We start from the raw sequence: 18,867 nt of genomic DNA, 5'->3' as shown, positions 1-18,867 counted from the left end.
CTAACTCGACAATTTTTCATTAACACACCAATCCCAGGGTAATTGACAATTTCTGTGTTTCCAGATCAGAAAATTAAGATGGGTAGGGTTTCATGGAGACACTGGTTGCGGACAGGATTGCAAGGGCATCTAGTGTAGTGGTGGTGATCCCATAGAAACAAAAGGGGATGCAGCGAAAGTCAGTTTTTTTTTTGTTTTTTTTTTTGGGGGGGGGGGTGATTCAGCGGTCAGTCACGGCACATGTGCGACTCGTGCTGCGACCCTATTCATTTCTATGAGATCACCACTACACTACAATGCCCCTGCGATCCTGGATGCGACCGCAGACGTCATGTAGTTATATCCTAAAGATGGGTCCAATAAGAATAGGTCCTAATCATGTAATTTTATAACGCAAATCTTTCCTGTTTTCCTTTTTGTTACCTCTTTCTCCTTTCTTAGTCCTTTTGAATTGCCTTTAGAGATTACGTAGCATTATCTCTTTTATTGGCATAATTGCTTGGAAGGAAGCTCAGTTTCTGCGGTTTGATTGTATCGTGAGCACTGCAGGAGTTGTTATGGGGGACCTTTGCTTTCGGGATGTGCTATGTAATTCAGAATCTCCTTTGTATTGATTTTTATGAAATATGGCTGATTTTGCCCTTTCTGAGGGAGGCGGTTTGGGTTGCAATTCCCTGTGATTAGACTCCTCTGTGGATTAAAGTCACTGAGTCAGATGATGATTTCCTGTGCTCAAAGCATTTCTTGCCTTTTCTACATCCTTTGCAGGCTACGTTCTACAGAAAATCCTCGGAGACTATACACCGATATGCATTTGCTTGGCTTTAGTGCTACAGACATCAAATTTAGGATTGTAACAGGGGCCTTTAAATGTGCAAAATCTGTAATACAATAGAGCATCTCCCTAAATTCAGTTTTATTTACTCTTTTAGGAACTTTTATTCGAGAAGTTGAAGAATCCAGACCTCACCTTTGACATTTGCAGCTGTCAGTTTGTGTATCATTACTCATTTGAGACCTATGAGCAGGCGGACACGATGCTGAGAAACGCTTGTGAACGAATTGGCCCCGGAGGCTATTTCATTGGCACAAGTCCAGATGGCTTTGAGCTGGTGTACGTATTCTTAATTCTTTTTATTGCTACTTAAACTGCTCCGAAAAAAAAAAAAAAAACATGGTCTGTTTCATGACGCTGCCAAATGCTGGTAAGGAGAGTTTGGATCATCGGCACTTGGCAGGTCTAGAAAGTGAGATAAATCGATGGCTTCTGGTGCATTAGTAATGTCAGATATAATAACCTGCACAGTCACTTTTACTTTTAGCCATTAGATAATACCTGCACTCTGCCGCTCTATTCTTCACCAATTATATGTGAATTGCTTCTTCTCATATTCAGTTTGATTACCGAGAGAGGTGGCTTCAGAAGTGAGAAATCAAAATTGCAGTGCCTGCTGAAGATTCTGAGTGTTTCAAACCATACTTTCCATATGCAGCAGCACTGTCGTGTTATGTCGTGTATAATGTATGCATTGGATAGCCACACTGTAGTCAGTGTCCGACCTTGCTCCTGAACAGAGCAGTCTGCTTAGTTGGCAAGGTGACAGCTTTTAGATGTAGGCCTCTAGGGGGTAGGGGGCTCATTCTGCAGCCAGCTACCTTTTACAGTTAGGGTTTTCACGATACCCAAATTTTTATATTTTTTCGATACCATAAAAAGTGTTGCGATGCTTGATACCATTCGATACCACGTGAAAAAAAAATAATAAAGCACCAAAAAAGCAGTGTGCATTCCGCATTTTATGGAACGTCCGGCCCATAATGGAACAGTCTGATCCTATTTTTGGGGGGGACAAGGTGACCAAAAAAATGGCGTTCACCGCATAGATATTTTTTTATATTTTAATAGTTCGCACTTTTTCAAGCGTGGCGCTATGTAATATGTTTGTTTATATATTTTATATGTAAAATTAAGAAAGGGGGTGATTTATACTTAATATATTGGTGTTTTTGTTTTTTTAAGCTTTTTTTTACTTTTTATTTAATAACTATTTCCTTCCTTGGGGCCTAGAACCTGGGATCTTTTCATTCCTTGTCCTTTTCACCCTAATAGAGAACTGTTGGGGTGAATAGGATCTCACACTCTCCCTGCTGCCCTGTACATAGTACACACAGCAGCAGGGAGCTGACCATGGCAGCCAGGGCTTCAGTAGCATCCTGGCTGCCATGGTAACTGATTGGAGCCCCAGGATTACTCTACGGCACGGCACACCGCACCACCAATAAAGGTTGGGAGGGGGCGGGACCTGTCTCCGGGTGCTCCTGTCTCCGGGTGCTCCTGTCTCCCGCTTACAGGACGGGCGGCGCTCCACATTTGCTCTCCAAAGTAGGGATCGACCGATTATCGGATTTACCGATATTATCGGCCGATATTCAGGATTTTGAACGCTATCGGTATCTGCATTTTTTTTGCCGATATTCCGATAGCGTATGGGGAACACAGATCGCGCTGCAGACAGCGCTCTCCGTGTTCCCCCTTAGCAGCACAGGGGAGAAGGAAGCAGTGTCTCCTCCCCCTGTGCTGCTGCTGCCGCTGCCGCCAATGAAAGGACAGGGGACAAGAGGAGGGGAGGAGCTATGGCCACTGCGCCACCAATGAAGCTTAATCTCTCATTTATTCATATACAGGAGGCGGGAGCTGCAGGATCACATAGCCAGCTCCCGACCTCTATGAGCGGTAGCTGCGATCTGCGGTAGTTAACCCCCTCAGGTGCCGCTGATCGCAGCTACTGCTCATAGAGGTCGGGAGCCTATGTGATTCTGCAGCCAGCTCCCGCCTCCTGTATATGAATAAATGAGAGAGGGGTTGTCCAAGTTATATTTATTGATGACCTATCCCCAGGATAGGTCATCAATATCAGATCGGAGGGGGTCCGGCACCCCCTCCGATCAGCTTTTGAAGAGGAGACTCGCACGGTGTCAGCGCTGCCTCCTCTTCACTGTTTACCTTCTAGCCGTTGCATCTGCAGTGGTGAGCAGGTGTAATTACACCCAAGCCTTCCCATTCATTTCAATAGGAAGGCTTGGGTGTAATTACACCTGCTCACCACTGCAGATGCAACGGCTAGAAGGTAAACAGTGAAGAGGAGGCAGCGCTGACACCGTGCGAGTCTCCTCTTCAAACAGCTGATCGGAGGGGGTGCCGGGTCATCAAGAAATATAACTTGGACAACCCCTTTAATCTTCATTGGTGGTGCAGTGCGCCCCCCCCAACCCCAGTATTAGACATTGGTGGCGCAGTGCGCCCCCCCCCCCAGTATTAAGCATTGGCGGCGCAGTGCGCCTCCCCCCCCCCCCCCCACCAAGCCCCGCCAGTATTAAGCATTGGTGGCGCAGTGCGCCCCTCCACAGGATCCCCTCTCCCCTCCTCCTCCGATCGGAGCCCCAGCAGTGTAATGCTGGGGCTCTGATCGGTTACCATGGCAGCCAGGACGCTATTGAAGCCCTGGCTGTCATAGTAAGCTCCATGCTGCTGTGTGCACAAAGCACAGAGCAGCAGGGACAGTGTGAGATCCTATTCACCCTGATAGATCTCTATCAGGGTGAAAAGGACAAGGGTTCTAGTCCCTAAAGGGGGCTAAAAGTTAGTAAAAAAAAAAAAAAGTTACAAAAATAAAACACCAAAATATTAAGTATAAATGAAAAAGAAAGATTTACAAAAAAAAAACTACACATTAACAATAAACATTAATTTTCAGCAGATTTGTGGGAATTTTTTATTTTTTTCAAAAATAAAAATTCCCAGAATATCGGTATAAATTATCGGCTATCGGCCTGAAAGTTCACAAATTATCGGTATCGGCCCTAAAAAAAATCTATATCGGTCGATCCCTACTCCAAAGGCAGCCAGCTGGCGGAGCGCCGTCGCAAACTATGACACGGTGCTGCAGAGGTTACTGAATGCAGCGCGCGCGCTGAGGGGGCAGGACCTTCTCTTCCCACCACAGCGCTCAGGAAGCTCTTCTTAGGCGGGCATCCTCCTATGGCTGTGCTCGCTCCTGGCTCTGGTAGGAACTATTGTCTCCTCTCCTCCTCAGGTCACTGTACCCTCTTCAGCCTCTCAAAAATCTCCCAATCCTCCCTATCTATAGTGTGTCGCTTGGTGCTCTGGTGACCCCTCACCCCCAGGTCACTTCCCTCTGGTGAATCAGTCAGTACACGGCAATCGCAAAAGCGTCCCAGAGCAGAACATGTTTCCTCCTCAGACGCATCTCCCTTTCCACTCAGGTTTTTCTTCTCCTGGGGACGTGCCGTCTGAAGGAGTGGTAGAGAGTTCTGATTTGGACATGGATACGGAGCAGCCTTCCAAGTTGGCCTCCACTGTTGATAGCCTCATTGCTGCCTTCCGTGACACCTTCCAGGTACAGGATGATGCCCCCCCCCCCCCCCCCAACTGACCAACAAGGGGTATCTTTTTTCCATCCAAAACATGCCTCAAAGGTGTTTCCTCACCATAATGATTTTTCTGCTGTGGTTTCTAAGGCTTGGGATCATCCAGACATGTGTTTTTTCACCCCTAAAAAGCTGGATGTTCTATATCCATTCCCAGCGGATTGTGTCTGCATGTGGGCATCCCTTCCTAAAGTCGACCCACCAGTGACACGGCTAGCCAAAAATACGGCTATTCCTGTAGCCGATGGATCCTCCCTGAAGACCGTCGGATAGAATCCCTGATGAAGTCCCTCTTTGCAGCTACAGTGTCAGCCCTTAGGCCCATGTTCGCCTCCGCATGGGTGGCAAAGGCAATCTCTGAGTGGGGCAGCCAGCTGAACCAGGACCTGGTATCTGAAGTCCCTGCTCAGGATCTCCGATCCTTGGCACAGCTGATCACCCAGGCAGAGAAGTTCCTCTGCGCAGCGTCCTTGGACGCAGGCGCCTTCACTGCGCGCTCTTCAGCTCTTGCAGTCACCTTATGCCGCAAGCTCTGGCTAAAGGTGTGGGCAACGGACGCGACTTCCAAGTGTTCTCTAACCAGACTTCCCTTCGCCAGGGCCCGTCTCTTTGAGAGGTAAGAGCACCCATCTCCCACAACCTAGATCGAAGCGTGCCTCTCACGCTAGGCAAGGTTCCTCCCGTGGTAGGCCCTTTCGTCGATTCGCTAGTTCCCAGCCCCGCAGCGAGCTCTTCCACAGAGGTGTGGTTTACGGCAAAAAGCCGTCCTTTCGGGCACTGGCGTCCCAGGACTCAGGCCGCTCGACCTTCCGCGGCTAAGCAATCCTCAGCCTGAAGTCTCCGACGCTTGGGCACTCAAGATTGAATCCTCAGGGTATGCGATAGAGTTCTCGTCCCTCCCCCCAGACAAGTTTTTTCAATTCCGTCCTCCACATGACCCTGAGCGGTCGTCCGCCTTCTCCCAGGCCATTCAGTCCCTCCTGGACCGAGGAGTCATCTCTCTTGTTCCCCCAGGAGAGAGGTTCAAGGGGTTCTACTCAAACCTTTTTGTGGTCCCCCAAAAGGAGCGCTCTGTGCGCCCAATCCTGCACCTCAAACTTCTGAACAGGTTCCTCCGTCTCCAGCGGTTTTGGATGGAATCCCTTCGTTACATAATTGCTCCACAAAAATGGGGGATGAATTCCTTTCGGCTGTAGATATCCAGGATGCATACCTTCATGTCCACATCGCGCGGAGCCATCAGTGCTTCCTAAAGGCTTGCAATTGGAGACCATCATTACCAGTTTGTCGCCCTCCCGTTCGGGCTGGCGACTGCGCCTCGGGTCTTCACAAAAATTCTGGCCCCTCTTCTCGCCCTGCTTCGTTCCAGAGGCATCTTCCTTATGCCTTATCTGGACGACATCCTCATCAAGTCTCCCTCTTTCGCTCAAGCGTCGAGCAGCATAAAGATCACGCTGGAAGCCCTTGTGGCTGGTCAATCTTCAGATATCATCTCTGACTCCCTCCAGACTACTTGTGTTTCTGGGTATGCTTCTGGACACGGAAGCGGCACAAGTTCGCCTTCCTCCGGGCAAGCGACTGGCCTTACACCGCTCGGTGAGAGTTCTTCTCAACTGCAGGCTCCCGTCCATTCGCCTCTGCATGAAGACGTTAGGGAAGATGGTCGCCTGTTTCGAGGCGATTCCCTTTGCCCAGTTCAACTCTCGCACGTTCCAGAGAGCGATCCTGTCCTCCTGGGACAAATCGTCTGAGAGTCTGCACTATCCCATCCGCCTCTCTCCTCAGGTGAGGTCGTCCCTCTGTTTGTGGCTGTCTGTTTCAGTTCTGGTAAGGTCCTTCCTTCCAATATCCTGGTCAGTTGTTACCACCGACGCCAGTCTGCAAGGTTGGGGAGGAGTTTTCCCTCCCAGGAAAGTCATAGGCACATGGTCTCGATCGGAGTCCAAGCTTCCAATCAGTGTCCTGGAGCTCAGGGCGATTCTTCTATACCTCCGGCACTGGACCCATCTCCTGAGGGGTCGCCCGGTCAGAGTCCAGTCGGACAACGCCACGGTGGTAGCGTACATCAACTACCAGGGGGGAGTGCGCAGCTTCGCAGTGATGCAGGAATCTGCCAAGATCTTGCGGTTGGCAGAGGCCCAGGTACAGGCAATTTCAGCAATCTACATCCTGGGTGTGGAGAACTGGACTGTGGACTTCTTCAGCAGGACGACAATAGATTCGGGCGAGTGGTCCCTGCACCCGGAGGTGTTTGAGGCAATCGGTCTATGTTTGGGTCGCTTGGACGTGGACTTGATGGCCTCAATGGAAAACTTCCCACCTTCCTCTCCCGAGCAAGAGATTCGGAAGCTTGCGGCGTGGATGCGCTGATCTCCCCTTGGCAGGGGTTCTCCCTCCTTTACGTGTTTTCCCCCCTTTACCCTCCTACCCAGGGTTCTATGGAAGATCAGGATGGAGGGCATTCCGTTGATCCTATTTGCCCCGGATTGGCCCTGTCGCGCCTGATTCGCCAACCTCGTTCTCCTTCTAGGAGACGTCCCTTGGTCACTGCCACTCTGAGACCACCTTCTTTCGCAGGGTCCGGTCTTCTATCAGCATTTAAGGTCTCTTCGTTTGACGGCGTGGCTATTGAAACCGCCGTTCTGACGCGAAGAGGGTTTTCGGCGGATGTCATCCGCACTATGATTCAGGCCAGGAAGCCTGCATCGTCCAGGATCTATTACAGGATCTGGAGGTCCTTCCTGGGTTTCTGTGAAAGCCGGAACATTTCCCCACTTTGTTTTTCTCTCCCCACGGTCCTGTCCTTTCTACATTCAGGGTTGGACCTTGGTCTGGCCCTTAGTTCCTTGAAGGGTCAGGTGTAGGCGCTTTCGTTCCTTTTCCAGCGCCCTCTGGCCCCCCTGGGGCCTGTAAAAACCTTCCTTCAGGGCGTGGCACAATACGGTTCCTCCGTACCTTCCTCCTTTCCCGCCTTGGGATCTGAATTTAGTCCTCTCAGCGCTCCAGGCTTCTCCCTTTGAGCCCTTGTGGGAGATTTCGCTCCGACTCCTGTACTGGAAGGTAGTTTTTCTTGTATTTATCACATCCATCAGACGGGTATCCGAGTTGGTGGCTCTTTCTTGCAGAGAATCCTTCCTGGTTCTTCATAAGGATAAAGCGGTTCTCCGGCCCGTCCCTTCCTTTTTCCCAAAGGTGGTCACTGACTTTCATATCAACGAAGAAATTGTCCTTCCCTCACTGTGTATCCCTCTCCTGCACACCCTAAGGAAAGGGAGTTACACCATTTAGATGTTGTCAGGGCTCTGAAGATTTATTTAGCAGCCTCTGGTCCCTTCCAGCATACGGACTCTCTTTTTGTCATTCCGGAGGGTCCTCACAAGGGATTGGCAGCCTCCAAGGTGGCAATCACACGTTGGATTTGGTCTGCAATTGCGGAGGCATACCGCGCCCGGGGACCAGAGCGATGGGCGCATTTTGGGCTCAAAAGAATTGCACTTCGGCCACGCAGTTGTGTAAGGCGCTACTTGGTCCTTCTTACACACATTCACAAAATATTTACCCGGTGCATACTTATGCATCAGCGGACGCTGCCTTGGGCCGCATGGTCTTGCAGGCGGCAGTTTCTTAGATGCCTGCAGGGATGCTTGCTTCCAATTTTTCTTTTTTTGTTGTTGTTTTTTTTCCCCTCCCTGTGGACTGTTTTTGGACGTCCCCACGGTTCCTTTGTCCCTCAATGAATATTGTTGAGAAAACAATATTTTTGTAAAACTTACCAGTAAAATATCTTTCTCGCTCTTCTTTGGGGGACACAGCACCCACCCAGTATTGTTGTTCGGCCACAGTTGCGGCGGTTGCTGCTTAGTACCCCGTTGGGTCCTTTGGCATTGTTGGTGTTCCACGTGTTTTTATTTTTTATATATTTTTTTTTTATTGGTTGGCTTGCTTCTCCTGCTGCTTGTGCACAAACTGAAGTACTCTCTCCAGGCTGGAGGGGGTATAGCTGCCATGGGAGGGGCTAACAGCTTCTACCTAGTGTCAACGCCTTCTAGAGGACATAGCTATACCCACTGTTCCTGTGTCCTCCAATGAAGAGCAAGAAAGAGATTTTACTGGTAAGTTTTATAAAAATCTCGTTTTTTGTTTTAGGGGCTGAATGCCTGAATAAATGTAACTAACGGTTTCATTGTTTTAATTCTTAATGGTGTAAAATCACAGTGAAAACTGTTCTCTCTCCCCCCCCTGTTTAGTCATTTTGAGGCTTAATCATGTGTTTCTTGGAACGAAAATGTTAGAGGTTGGCCAGATTGCGGTGTAATTAGGGAAAAAGTCATATATGCTCCATACAAGCATAGGACCGCTGGGGGAGAGTATACAGTAATCTAATAGAGGCCCCAGCTGGCCCAATGTCAGCGAAGTAAACCTACTCCACTGTCATCCTCCACATCCACGGGCTGCAAGATGCCAGCCACTGCTTCCTCTGGCTACTCGCTTTTATTCTGCGCAGGTGCTGATTGTCAAATGGACACGTCCAACTCCTGCGTAGCTACAAGCAGCAGAATCCACTGTAAATCCATTGCATGTCCTATAAATGTATTTTTCTTTCTGGGTTTGGTTCACGCACAGAAACTTGCAGTTATGCTTTTGCCATGCTGTTTAAAAGGTAAAAAGTGATCAATTTGTACGTCTTATGGCTACATAAGGTAAATGGCTTTTATTTAATTCTTTTTTTTTTTTTTTTTTTTTTACAGAAAACGTCTTGAAGCTTCTGATACAAATTCATTTGGGAACGATGTGTATAGTGTGACTTTTCAAGAAAAGGGAAATTACCCACTGTTTGGATGCCAGTATGACTTTAAGTTAGAAGGTGTGGTTAATGTCCCTGAATTTCTAGTGTACTTTCCAGTACTCGTAGAGTAAGTTCTTTTTTTTTATTTCAAGCTATATTTATTGTGGACTAGCACTTTAGAGGAAGAATTAAAAGCTATACCTTTGTTTGATCAATTTGTAATAATTAAAATGTCCCTTTTAGCAAAATGTTTGATATGTCCTAGTAACATAACAACATTTTAAGAGTTTTGAGGTCTTTGTGATGAGACCCCCACCAAGTGCTAAAACGAGGAGAAAAGCTTTTAAAGGGATGTTGTGGTTGTAATAAGTTATCCCCTATCTACGGTATGGAGTATAGCTATTAGATTGAGACCCCCACTGATCACGAGAACAGAGACCCCTCTGGGCATCCAGAAATGAACAACAGGTCACATAAGCACTACTGCTAAGAGTCCTGGAGACAGCCGAGTACAGGGCTAGGCTTTTTCTAGAAGCGAAGAGAGACATATCAAAAGTTTTGCTAAAGTAGAGGTTGAATTAAATTGGCTGTCCAGGCTTTTACTACGGATCGACCGGCATAGATTTTTTTTGAGCCGATACCGATAACCTGTGAACGGTCATGCTGATAGCCGGTAACTTCTACCAATATTCTGTGCATTTTCATTTTTTTTTTTATTATTTTTTTTTTCTTCATGGTTTGGACTTTTCGGACGTGGCAATATGTGATATATTTATTTGTTTTTTATATATATTATATGAAAAATTGGGAAAGGGGGTGATTTCCCCCCTTAGGGGCTAGAACCTGGGATCTTAATTCCTTGTCCTATTCACCCTGATAGAGCTCTATTAGGGTGAATAGGACTTCACACTCTCCCTGCTGCCCTGTGTATAGTGCACACCGCAGCAGGGAGATTACCATGGCAGCCAGGGCTTCAGTAGCGTCCTGGCTGCCATGGTAACCGATCGGAGCCCCAGGATTACACTGCTAGGTCTCTGATCAGAAGCTGCCACCAATGAAGAGGAGGGGAGGTTGGGGATGGGCCACACTGCACCACCAGTGATTTTAATACTGAGGTGGTTGGGGGTGGGTGCACTGCGCCACCAATGATAATTATAGTTTAATACTGGAGGCGGGGGTGTTGGTGCAGAATCACATATCTGGCACCCTGCCTCTGACAGGGAGCTGTGATCAGTGGCAGCAGTTAACCCCTCAGATGCGGTGTGTGTATATATATATATATATATATATATATATATATATATATATATATATATATATATATATAATGTGTTAATTTTCATTGGTGGCGCAGTGCGCCCGCCCCTCCTCCTCCCGTCTCTCCTCATTGGTAGCGCGGCACAAGGGGGAGGGGTAGAGTGACTCCTTCTCCCTGTGCTGCTGAGGAAACATGAGCGCGCTGACAGCAGCACGCTCATGTTCTGGGATAGCACGCTGGATGTATTATTCGCATATCAGCAAGGTTAGATGCTGGTACCGATAACTTTAAAAATCATGAATATCGGCCGATAATATCAATAACTTCGATAATCGGTCGATCCCTAGCTTTTACGATTTATCATCAGTATCAGCTGTATGAGGAGACAGTGCGCATGGTGGCAAAGCAGCAGCAGAGCAGGGAGGGGGTGCTGGCTGTCGGATCCCCACCAATCTGATATTGATGACCTATTCTGAGAATAGGTCATCGGTAGTAAAAGCCCGGACAACCCCTTTAATTACAGACCAGTCGTTCATAACTTTAAAACCACCTGCGTAACATTGTGTTGGTCCCCTTTGTGCTGCCAAAACAACTCTGACCTGTCAAGGCACAGACTCCACAATACATTGAAGGTGTTCTGTGGCATCTGACGTGATGACAGCAAGTAGCGACAACCTTTTATATATCCAGCGTAAGCCAAATGTAAAGTTGACAACAAATTGTCATTTTTCCAGCATGTTCAAAGTTGTTGAAATCTTAATTACACGTGACAACTAATGGACTGCAGAACACCTTAACAGTGCTGACAGACTATGATTTTTTATTTTTTTTGTAATTAAAAAAAAAATAAAAAATTGGGAGAGGCTGTGATGGCATTTTTAGTTACTTTTTTTGAAACTCCCCACTCAGAGCATGCTGTGATTTGATAAGATTGGCAAGGGACAAAAGAAATGGCAAGAAACTCTCTTAAAATGTTACTGTAAGAAAAATGATTTTAGGGCATTTTGTCGTTTTCTAATTTCTCAGCATCTACAGTCTATCTGAAAAAAGGGGTGATGACAAAAGTGGTGTTTTTGGGGGGAAAGAAAAGTGTGAATCTTCCCTAACAAAGTATTAAAATGCTGTCTCTAAGTAAAGTAAATAATTCCTAGCTAACAAAGCTTTGGCTGGAAGTCCTTTTAGAAGTTTCTGGTGCGGTCACTGAAGGTGCCCGTATATTTGGGGTTTTAAACATTTGCCAATGTCAGAATGACCTGAAAATAAAAGCTCGTAGTTAAGCAATTGTCCAGGGGGTGGCACTGTGCTTGTTCCAAATGCTCGAAAAAGGACACTAAGTCGAGAGCATAAGAATAGGCACATGATGGATTCGACTTTTGAGAGCGTGGGAGGAAATAACACATCTATTTATTTTGCAGAATGGCCAAGAAGTATAAAATGAAACTCATTTACAAGAGGACCTTTAAAGAATTTTTTGAAGAGAAGGTTAAAAATGATGAACAGAAAATGTTGCTGAGAAAAATGCAGGCTTTGGAGGTAATTTGTTAAGTCAGTTTAATGGCGAGGACTGTGGTTGTGTGCCATATCCTGTACGCCATTAGATTAGTAATGTAAAGTGTGAAAAACTAAGGGATGCATTCAAATGAAATGGTTTTCTCATTAATTTCCAGTTTTGTGCTCATCAAGAAAAGCGGCGGTTAGCTCTAGTCTACGTGTTTGCTGCTGCAGACAATGAATCGTAAAGGAAATGGCTCTTCACGTGAAGAAGATCCAGTTACTATAGCTTGAATATAATTACAATATATAATTACATCCGCCTACAGACATGATTAGCCAGATACAGTGTCATTTGCAAACTATTTAGAAACAACTGATGCATCTCTTCCCAAGTAACTGAATTTGGATGGTCTTTGTGTTGACGAGTGTCCTGTCTATCCTCCAGAGCTTAGTTTCACAGCGTTATGACACAGTGGAAATATATCGCAAATCCACAGCGCAGGTGTTCTGTCATTCTGGCGGACCTTATCAAGATGTGTAAGGTCCACCAGAAGGAAAGAACACCGGCCTTGGATGTTTCACATTCCTCCTCATTGTGCTTGTGTAGTAAGGGGGAGCGAGGAGGTCAGTCCCCTGTTTCAGTGATTAGAGAAGCCCCCAAAATAGGTGATACATGTCCATTGCGGGAAAACTCCTCCTTTGACAGGGTACTTGTGGTTGTAAATATAGTCAACCAACTTGAAGGCAATTGAAAACTGATATTGGATATTGTTAAACTTATGGTAACCCGCATCCGCAAAACACGGACATCGGCATTTTGCGGACCGTACATCGCTGGCACTTAATAGAAAATGACTATTCTTGTCTGCAATTGCGGACAAGAATAGGACATGTTCTATATTTTTTTTTTTTTTTTCCGGGAACGGAATTGTGGACCCGGAAGTGCGGATCCGCCATTCTGGATCCGGGCAGCACATCCTGCTGCCCCATAGAAATGAATGGGTCCGCAATTCCGTTCCACAAAATGCGGAACGAAATTGCGGAGGTGTGAATGGACCCAAAGACTAATGTCCCTATTGCTAATGCTGGTTTTAGCTTTTCATGCTGGATCTCTTGTTTGTTACATATATAAGGGTCCATTCACAAGACCATATTTTCGGTCTTCTGATCCCCATTTTTTGCAGATCGAATGCGGACCAATTCATTTCAGTGGAATCACAAAAGACGCGGACAGCACACCGTGTACTGTCTGCATCTGTCTACTCTGTTCCGCTGCCCCACTAAAAAAGTTAGAACGTGTCCTATTTTCTCCCGTTTTGCAGACAAAAATAGGCATTTGTAACATAGGGAGGAATGTGTGGGACCGCAAAATACAGGACGTGCACGGCAGGTGTTCTTTTTTCGGTTGGATACAGTCATGTGGACGGACCTTTAGGCCTCCTGCACAAGACCGTACTTTCGGTTTTACATCCGACCCTCATTTCAATGGGGCTGCAAAACATGCGGACAGCAGACCATGTGCTATCTGCATCCGTATGTCCGTTTGGCAGCCCTGCAAAAAAGATAGAACATGTCCTAATCTTGTCCGTTTTGCTGACAAGGATAGGACATTCCTACAGGAGTTTGAAAATAAATGATAGCAAGTACACAGCTGAGATCTGTGTTTTGCGGAACCGCAATTTGCAAACCACAAAATGAATACGGTCGTATTCATGAGACCTTAAAAACATTAGAAATCAGATTGGTCACTGACATGGTCTTTGAATTAGTAGTTTCTCGTGCATGGCATTGGGGGACACAGCACCATGGGTATATGTCCAACTACCACTAGGAGGCACTAGACACAAAAAGTGTTGGCTCCTCCCAGGTGGGCTATACCCTCTCCACAGGCACGAGGCTATTCAGTTTTAGTCTAGTGTCCGTAGGAGGCAGACCTGTCCTGCTTTTTTGCAGGTTCTGCTGTTTATTTTTATTCTTTTTTTCTCTCTTCCGCAGGTCGGTTTTTTTCCACCGTTATACCTGCTGCAGGCTGGGGCTCCATCGTGTTCCACTTTAGTTGCCCCCCCTGCGGGCGCGTACTTCGGTACCATCGCCGGTCACCCAGTCCCCACGGACTGCATCCGCAGTGGCTTGCCGGCATTCCCACGGTTCCCGTGTTGAGTCTGCCGAAGGGGTGACCGTGCTGCGCCCGAAGACATCGGATGGTGAGTATATCGGATGGTGAGTATACTCCCCTGTCCCTGTGTCCCTGCCCCAGGGTTAGGTTCCCTTCTGTGGCCAGGGGGATGGGATCCACCTTAGCTGGGGGTCCTGGGGAGCCTCTTCGTTCCTCCTAGCCAACCCCCTCCCCCTCCTGGGGGGGTTATATTCATTTTTTTCCTCCCTTCTTTTCCCCCTCGGTTGGTCTTTTCTCTCCTCCCTGGCCACAGTCTCTCCCTGGCTTCCCCGCTACTTTAGTCCCCGGCTTCTGCCGGGACTAGGCCTCATCTTCTATGGCCTGTCCCCGGCTCCCAGGTGCTCTGTTTGCCCTGATCTGCCTATCCCCAGGTGTCGCTTCTCCCCCCCTACCCTACTCACCTATTTTTATGGTTCGGTGGGCCCTCTGTCGGCCGCGGTTCGCCCCGCCCCCCTTGCTCCGTTCCCGGCCACCTCATAAATCGAGGCCCCGGCTTTTGGGCCTGCTAGGCCGCAATCTTCCCGGCCCCTCCCCCTTGCTTCCCGGGCTTTTCTGAGCCCCGCCCGGCCCTCGGGAGGAGCTATCTCCTCACCCTTTCCTGGGCTAACATGTTTTTTCTGTTGGAGGGGGTGGTTAACCCCTCGATTGCTTCATGTCCCCTGCAGCCCTACTGACCACCTCTTTTTTGGGGAACAGCTGCTGCTGCACCTCTTTGGGGGAACACTGCGTCCGGGTCAGGATAGACAGCCTCTGCTGGCTGCTTTTTGAGCATCTCTTCTCCCAACAGCTCCTCGGTCGCCACGTGTTTTCACGTGCGTCCGCTGTCTACAATGGCTGCCATGTGGTCATCCTGTCCCTGCTGGTGTGCAGTACCTCTTCCCAGATCCCATTGTTTTCCCTGAACAATCTTTTTGTGTAGGTTCCCCATGAATGGGTCCCTCCGTGTCAATGCCATGGGAACCTTGGCCGACTCTCCCTGGCAGTGTCGCTGGAACGCTACCAACCCAAATTGCGGCCACCTCTGCCCTCCCAGGGTCCTCCCTGCAGATGGGGCATGCTCAGTTAGGGGTACCTGCACCCGGGTTCGGCGAGGGGTAGCTCACAGTACACCCTCGGGTGGTCTCAACGGGGTCCCACCCCTCCTCGGCATCCTCGGATCCCCCCCAGGACAGGCCTGAGGCTGGTGACGAATCCTTCCTGTCACCCCATCCGTTGCCTCTGGGGACACCTCTGCACCGATTCCCTCGGAACAGAGCATCAGGCGGTCTTCCTCCATATAGAAGCCCTCTGGGAGGTCAAGACTACGTGCACGGAGGAACCTCTCCTACCTAAACAGGGTTGGTATCCCCTCTAGTGGATTTTCGGATGGTGCTCCCCTGACCGCACAGGTATTCAACCGCACAGGTAAGGCAGCCGTCCCCGTGTTTAGCATACTGAGTCACCTACCCGGTGTCTGATACGTACGCCTTCTCCTTAACAGGGGGGTTCCTGCACCACTGCCATAGGCTGTCCCTGACAAGCCTTCCTGGTTCCCCTATACCAGGGGCTATCCTCTACACATTTGAGAGTGTTTCCGTGGGGTTCCCATCCTGGTGTTGGTGTTCGCCACTCTACCTCATTACAGGGAGTTCCTGTTCTGGGCAAGCGGTTAGCTCGGCTATCGCCTCCTGTAGGTTGGTGAGTTCAGAGCAATTGTACAGCCGCCTTGCCCCTTTTCTTAGGTAGTGTACCTACAGGAGCCATTACTCCTGGCTGGCTCTATGGTGTTCCATACAGCACTATTTCTCCCTTCCGGGTGAGATATACAGGTCGCTTCAATTGCCGTTGCAATTGCACCTGTCTGTTCCCAGCCACTTTGCTCCTGTCATAGGTGGAGTACCTACACCATCTCCTGATGCTGTAGCCGATTCCCCTGGCTTGGCGCTATGGTGTTCCATGCGACACTATTTCTCCCTTCCTGGCGAGATATACAGGCTGCCTTTAATTGCCGCTGCAATTGCGCCTGTCTGTTCCCAGCCAATTTGCTTCCTTCACAGGTAGAGTACCTACGCCATCACCGGTGCTGTAGCCGATACCTCTGGCGGGCTCTGTTGTGTTCCATGCGGCAACATTTCTCCCTACGGGCGGAATATAGAGGCCACTTTCAATTGCCGTAGAATTGCCCCTGTCCGGTTCAGTTACCTGTCTGTTCCCTGCCGCCTTGATCCCTTAACAGGTGGAGTACCTGAGCCATCTCCGGATGCGGTAGCCGTTCCTCCTGTCCGGCTTTATGGTGTTCCATGTGGCATTTTCTCTCCTTACAGGACGAGATATTGAGGCCTCCTCCTATTGCCGTGGCCATTGCACCTACCTCATCATAGTGTGCACCAAACGGCCATCTTACTCCCTTCATGGGTAGAGTCCCTGAACCGTCTCCGATGCTGCAGCCGTTCAACCTGTCTGGCTTCTAGGGTGTGCTATGCGGCCCTGTTTCTGTTGCCATTGCACCTACCTGATTGTGGTGTGCACCTGTCTTGTTCTTTGTGGTACCGTGCGGCCCTACTGGGTTCCATTGTTAACGCGGTTGCTGTTGCACCTCTCTGGGTCTAGGGTGCACCATGCGGCCACATTGCTTCGATCTTAAATGTAGTTCCTCTAACACAGCCATATTTCTACTTTACAGGTTGTGTACCTGTACCCTCCGTATGCTGTCTCATTCCCAGATGCTGTGGCTATGTTTCCACTCTCCTTAGTTGGCAACATGCAGCCACTTTCCCCATATTTTAGGCGTGTGTTTGTAGTACCCCAAGCGCTGGGCCCTGTGGTGCGGTCTGTAGCTCAGACAGTTTCTGTATCACTGGGTGTTTTCTGCCCACGGGTTCTAATCTGTGCTGCGGATGTTGGTTCCATCCATTTGGTTGTTCCATACATCTGCCACTCCTTTACTGTCGCGCTCATTGGTCTCCTTCTACCTCTCAAGGCACTGTCTGCACCAGGCCCCCTTCGTTCAGCGTGTGCATGGTTTCCATGTCTGGCAGGTGTGGGCCAGCCCAACCCCCACCTTGTCGGTCTACTGCTACTTCTGGTAGCTCCAGTATATGACTGATCTGTCTGATCCGGCGGGTGGTCCTCATTCAACCACGCTCCCTACTCCGTGGCCAGGTGGTTGTTGGCCTTCGTGCTGTAGTTGCTCTTGCCTTCTCTTTACGGTACTACGGTATGCTGTGCTCCGCGTTACCCCATGTTATAGGGGAGTACTCGCGTTGTTTCCTAATTGCTGAGCGGCCCATTCCTGGTGAAGTACAAGGATCTCCACTGGATCTTCTACCTTGTTTGGACACGTAGCTGGTGGCATCGGCCGCGGCTGCGGTTTTCTGTCATCGCTGGATGTCCGCCACACGGAATCCTTCTGGGTCCACGGCTTTTATCATTGCTGGACGTCCTCCCTGATGGGTCAAGGACAGGACCTCTGAGCGCCACACACACCTGTCTGAATTTTCAGCTGCTTGCTCTGGTATCGGACAGGGCCCCGTAGTTCCTTTTGGGTCCAGGTGTTTTCGGTATTCCCTTGTATTTTCTGCTTAGTTGTGCTACATGGCGGAGGGGCAGTCCTCTTGGACCTTGCCGTCGTCTGCACCTGTCTGGTGCTTTCTCCCCCCTGGAAGTTTTCTGTATGCCGGTCGCAGCTGGTTTCTACATTTCTATGTAGGCTACCCCGGTTTTTTCATGGCGACTTCTGCATTCCTTATGCATATGGATGTCTGTCGTTTTGTGGTACATCCCGAGCTGCTGTACTTGCCCTCTCTGGGACAATGTTTAAGGTTTGCTGGTCAATATTCTTGGTACGGCTAGTTGTCCATGGCCTATGCCCCTTCCCCTATGGTGGTTTCTTTTCGCCTTTCCTGGATATTCTGGCTTGCGTTGTCTTCTGGTGGTTCAGCTTCTGGTTCCTTGTGAGCCCATACTGGGTACTCCTTTCTGGAGTCCCTGTCCCTGTTCATTTGAGGTCCTCTTGGGATTTGTGTCTCTTTTTCCAGCCTCCCACGTCAAGTACCTGGTATTGAGTGGTTTAGTGCTGCGGTTTGCAGTTCCACCGTATGGTCTCCTTCGGGAGGGACCTCCTCCTGTTGTAGGACCTTTCCTCTTTAGGTTTTTTGGAGTGCTCTCCTTCTACTCCCATGTCTCTCAGTCCAGTGTGTCCTGCCGAGGTTGCCTGGCCTGTATCTGGCTTCTTTTTTCCATGCTACTTCACATGCCCAGTGTTTCCTCTGGTCTTACGCTTCACGGTGATATCTTGTTTTCGGAGGCTTGCGCCTCGTCTCCTGTTTTTGGGGACGCAGGAGCTATCGTTCTTTTCCTGGTTTTTTACCTACAACCCCCTCCTTCTCCAGGGTTGGCGGTTTCCTCTAGCAGCCTTGGGTTTTCACCTTTACATGGGGCGCTTAGCTTCTTTCCTGGCCTTGCGGTGAGGGGAGTCCCCTCCCTTCACATGTGAGCCTTGCTATGGCTCCCCCACTCGTTTGGTTTTCAGTGCTTCCCTGTTTCTTTTCTCCCCTGGCCTTTCAGGGGATGGCCACAGGTTTTTTTGGGTCTGGAACAATGTAGAGCGTTGGGTAGTTTCACCACGCGGTGCTGTCCTAATTTTTTCTCCAGCCCTTGGCTGCGCTCTGTTTCCTTTTGCCACCTTCTTGCATTTGGGATTTTCTTCCAGTCATTTGTCCTGGG

At 48.9% G+C, this 18,867-nt stretch overlaps 1 protein-coding gene across 1 annotated transcript in view; it reads left to right on the top strand.

The window, feature by feature from the left end:
• Positions 1 to 18,867, top strand: part of RNMT (RNA guanine-7 methyltransferase) — a 67,630-nt gene that overhangs the window by 37,392 nt on the left and 11,371 nt on the right. The window contains exons 7-9 of the mRNA XM_044293106.1: positions 933 to 1,114; positions 9,198 to 9,362; positions 11,909 to 12,026. Of these exons, the coding sequence (XP_044149041.1) occupies positions 933 to 1,114; positions 9,198 to 9,362; positions 11,909 to 12,026 (465 nt within the window). The remainder of the gene's footprint in view (positions 1 to 932; positions 1,115 to 9,197; positions 9,363 to 11,908; positions 12,027 to 18,867) is intronic.

The sequence above is a fragment of the Bufo gargarizans genome, chromosome 5, assembly GCF_014858855.1.
Source record: "Bufo gargarizans isolate SCDJY-AF-19 chromosome 5, ASM1485885v1, whole genome shotgun sequence".
Classification (NCBI taxonomy): domain Eukaryota; kingdom Metazoa; phylum Chordata; class Amphibia; order Anura; family Bufonidae; genus Bufo; species Bufo gargarizans.
Note: the sequence above shows the minus strand (reverse complement) of the source record. Positions and strands in the feature narration are given on the sequence as shown.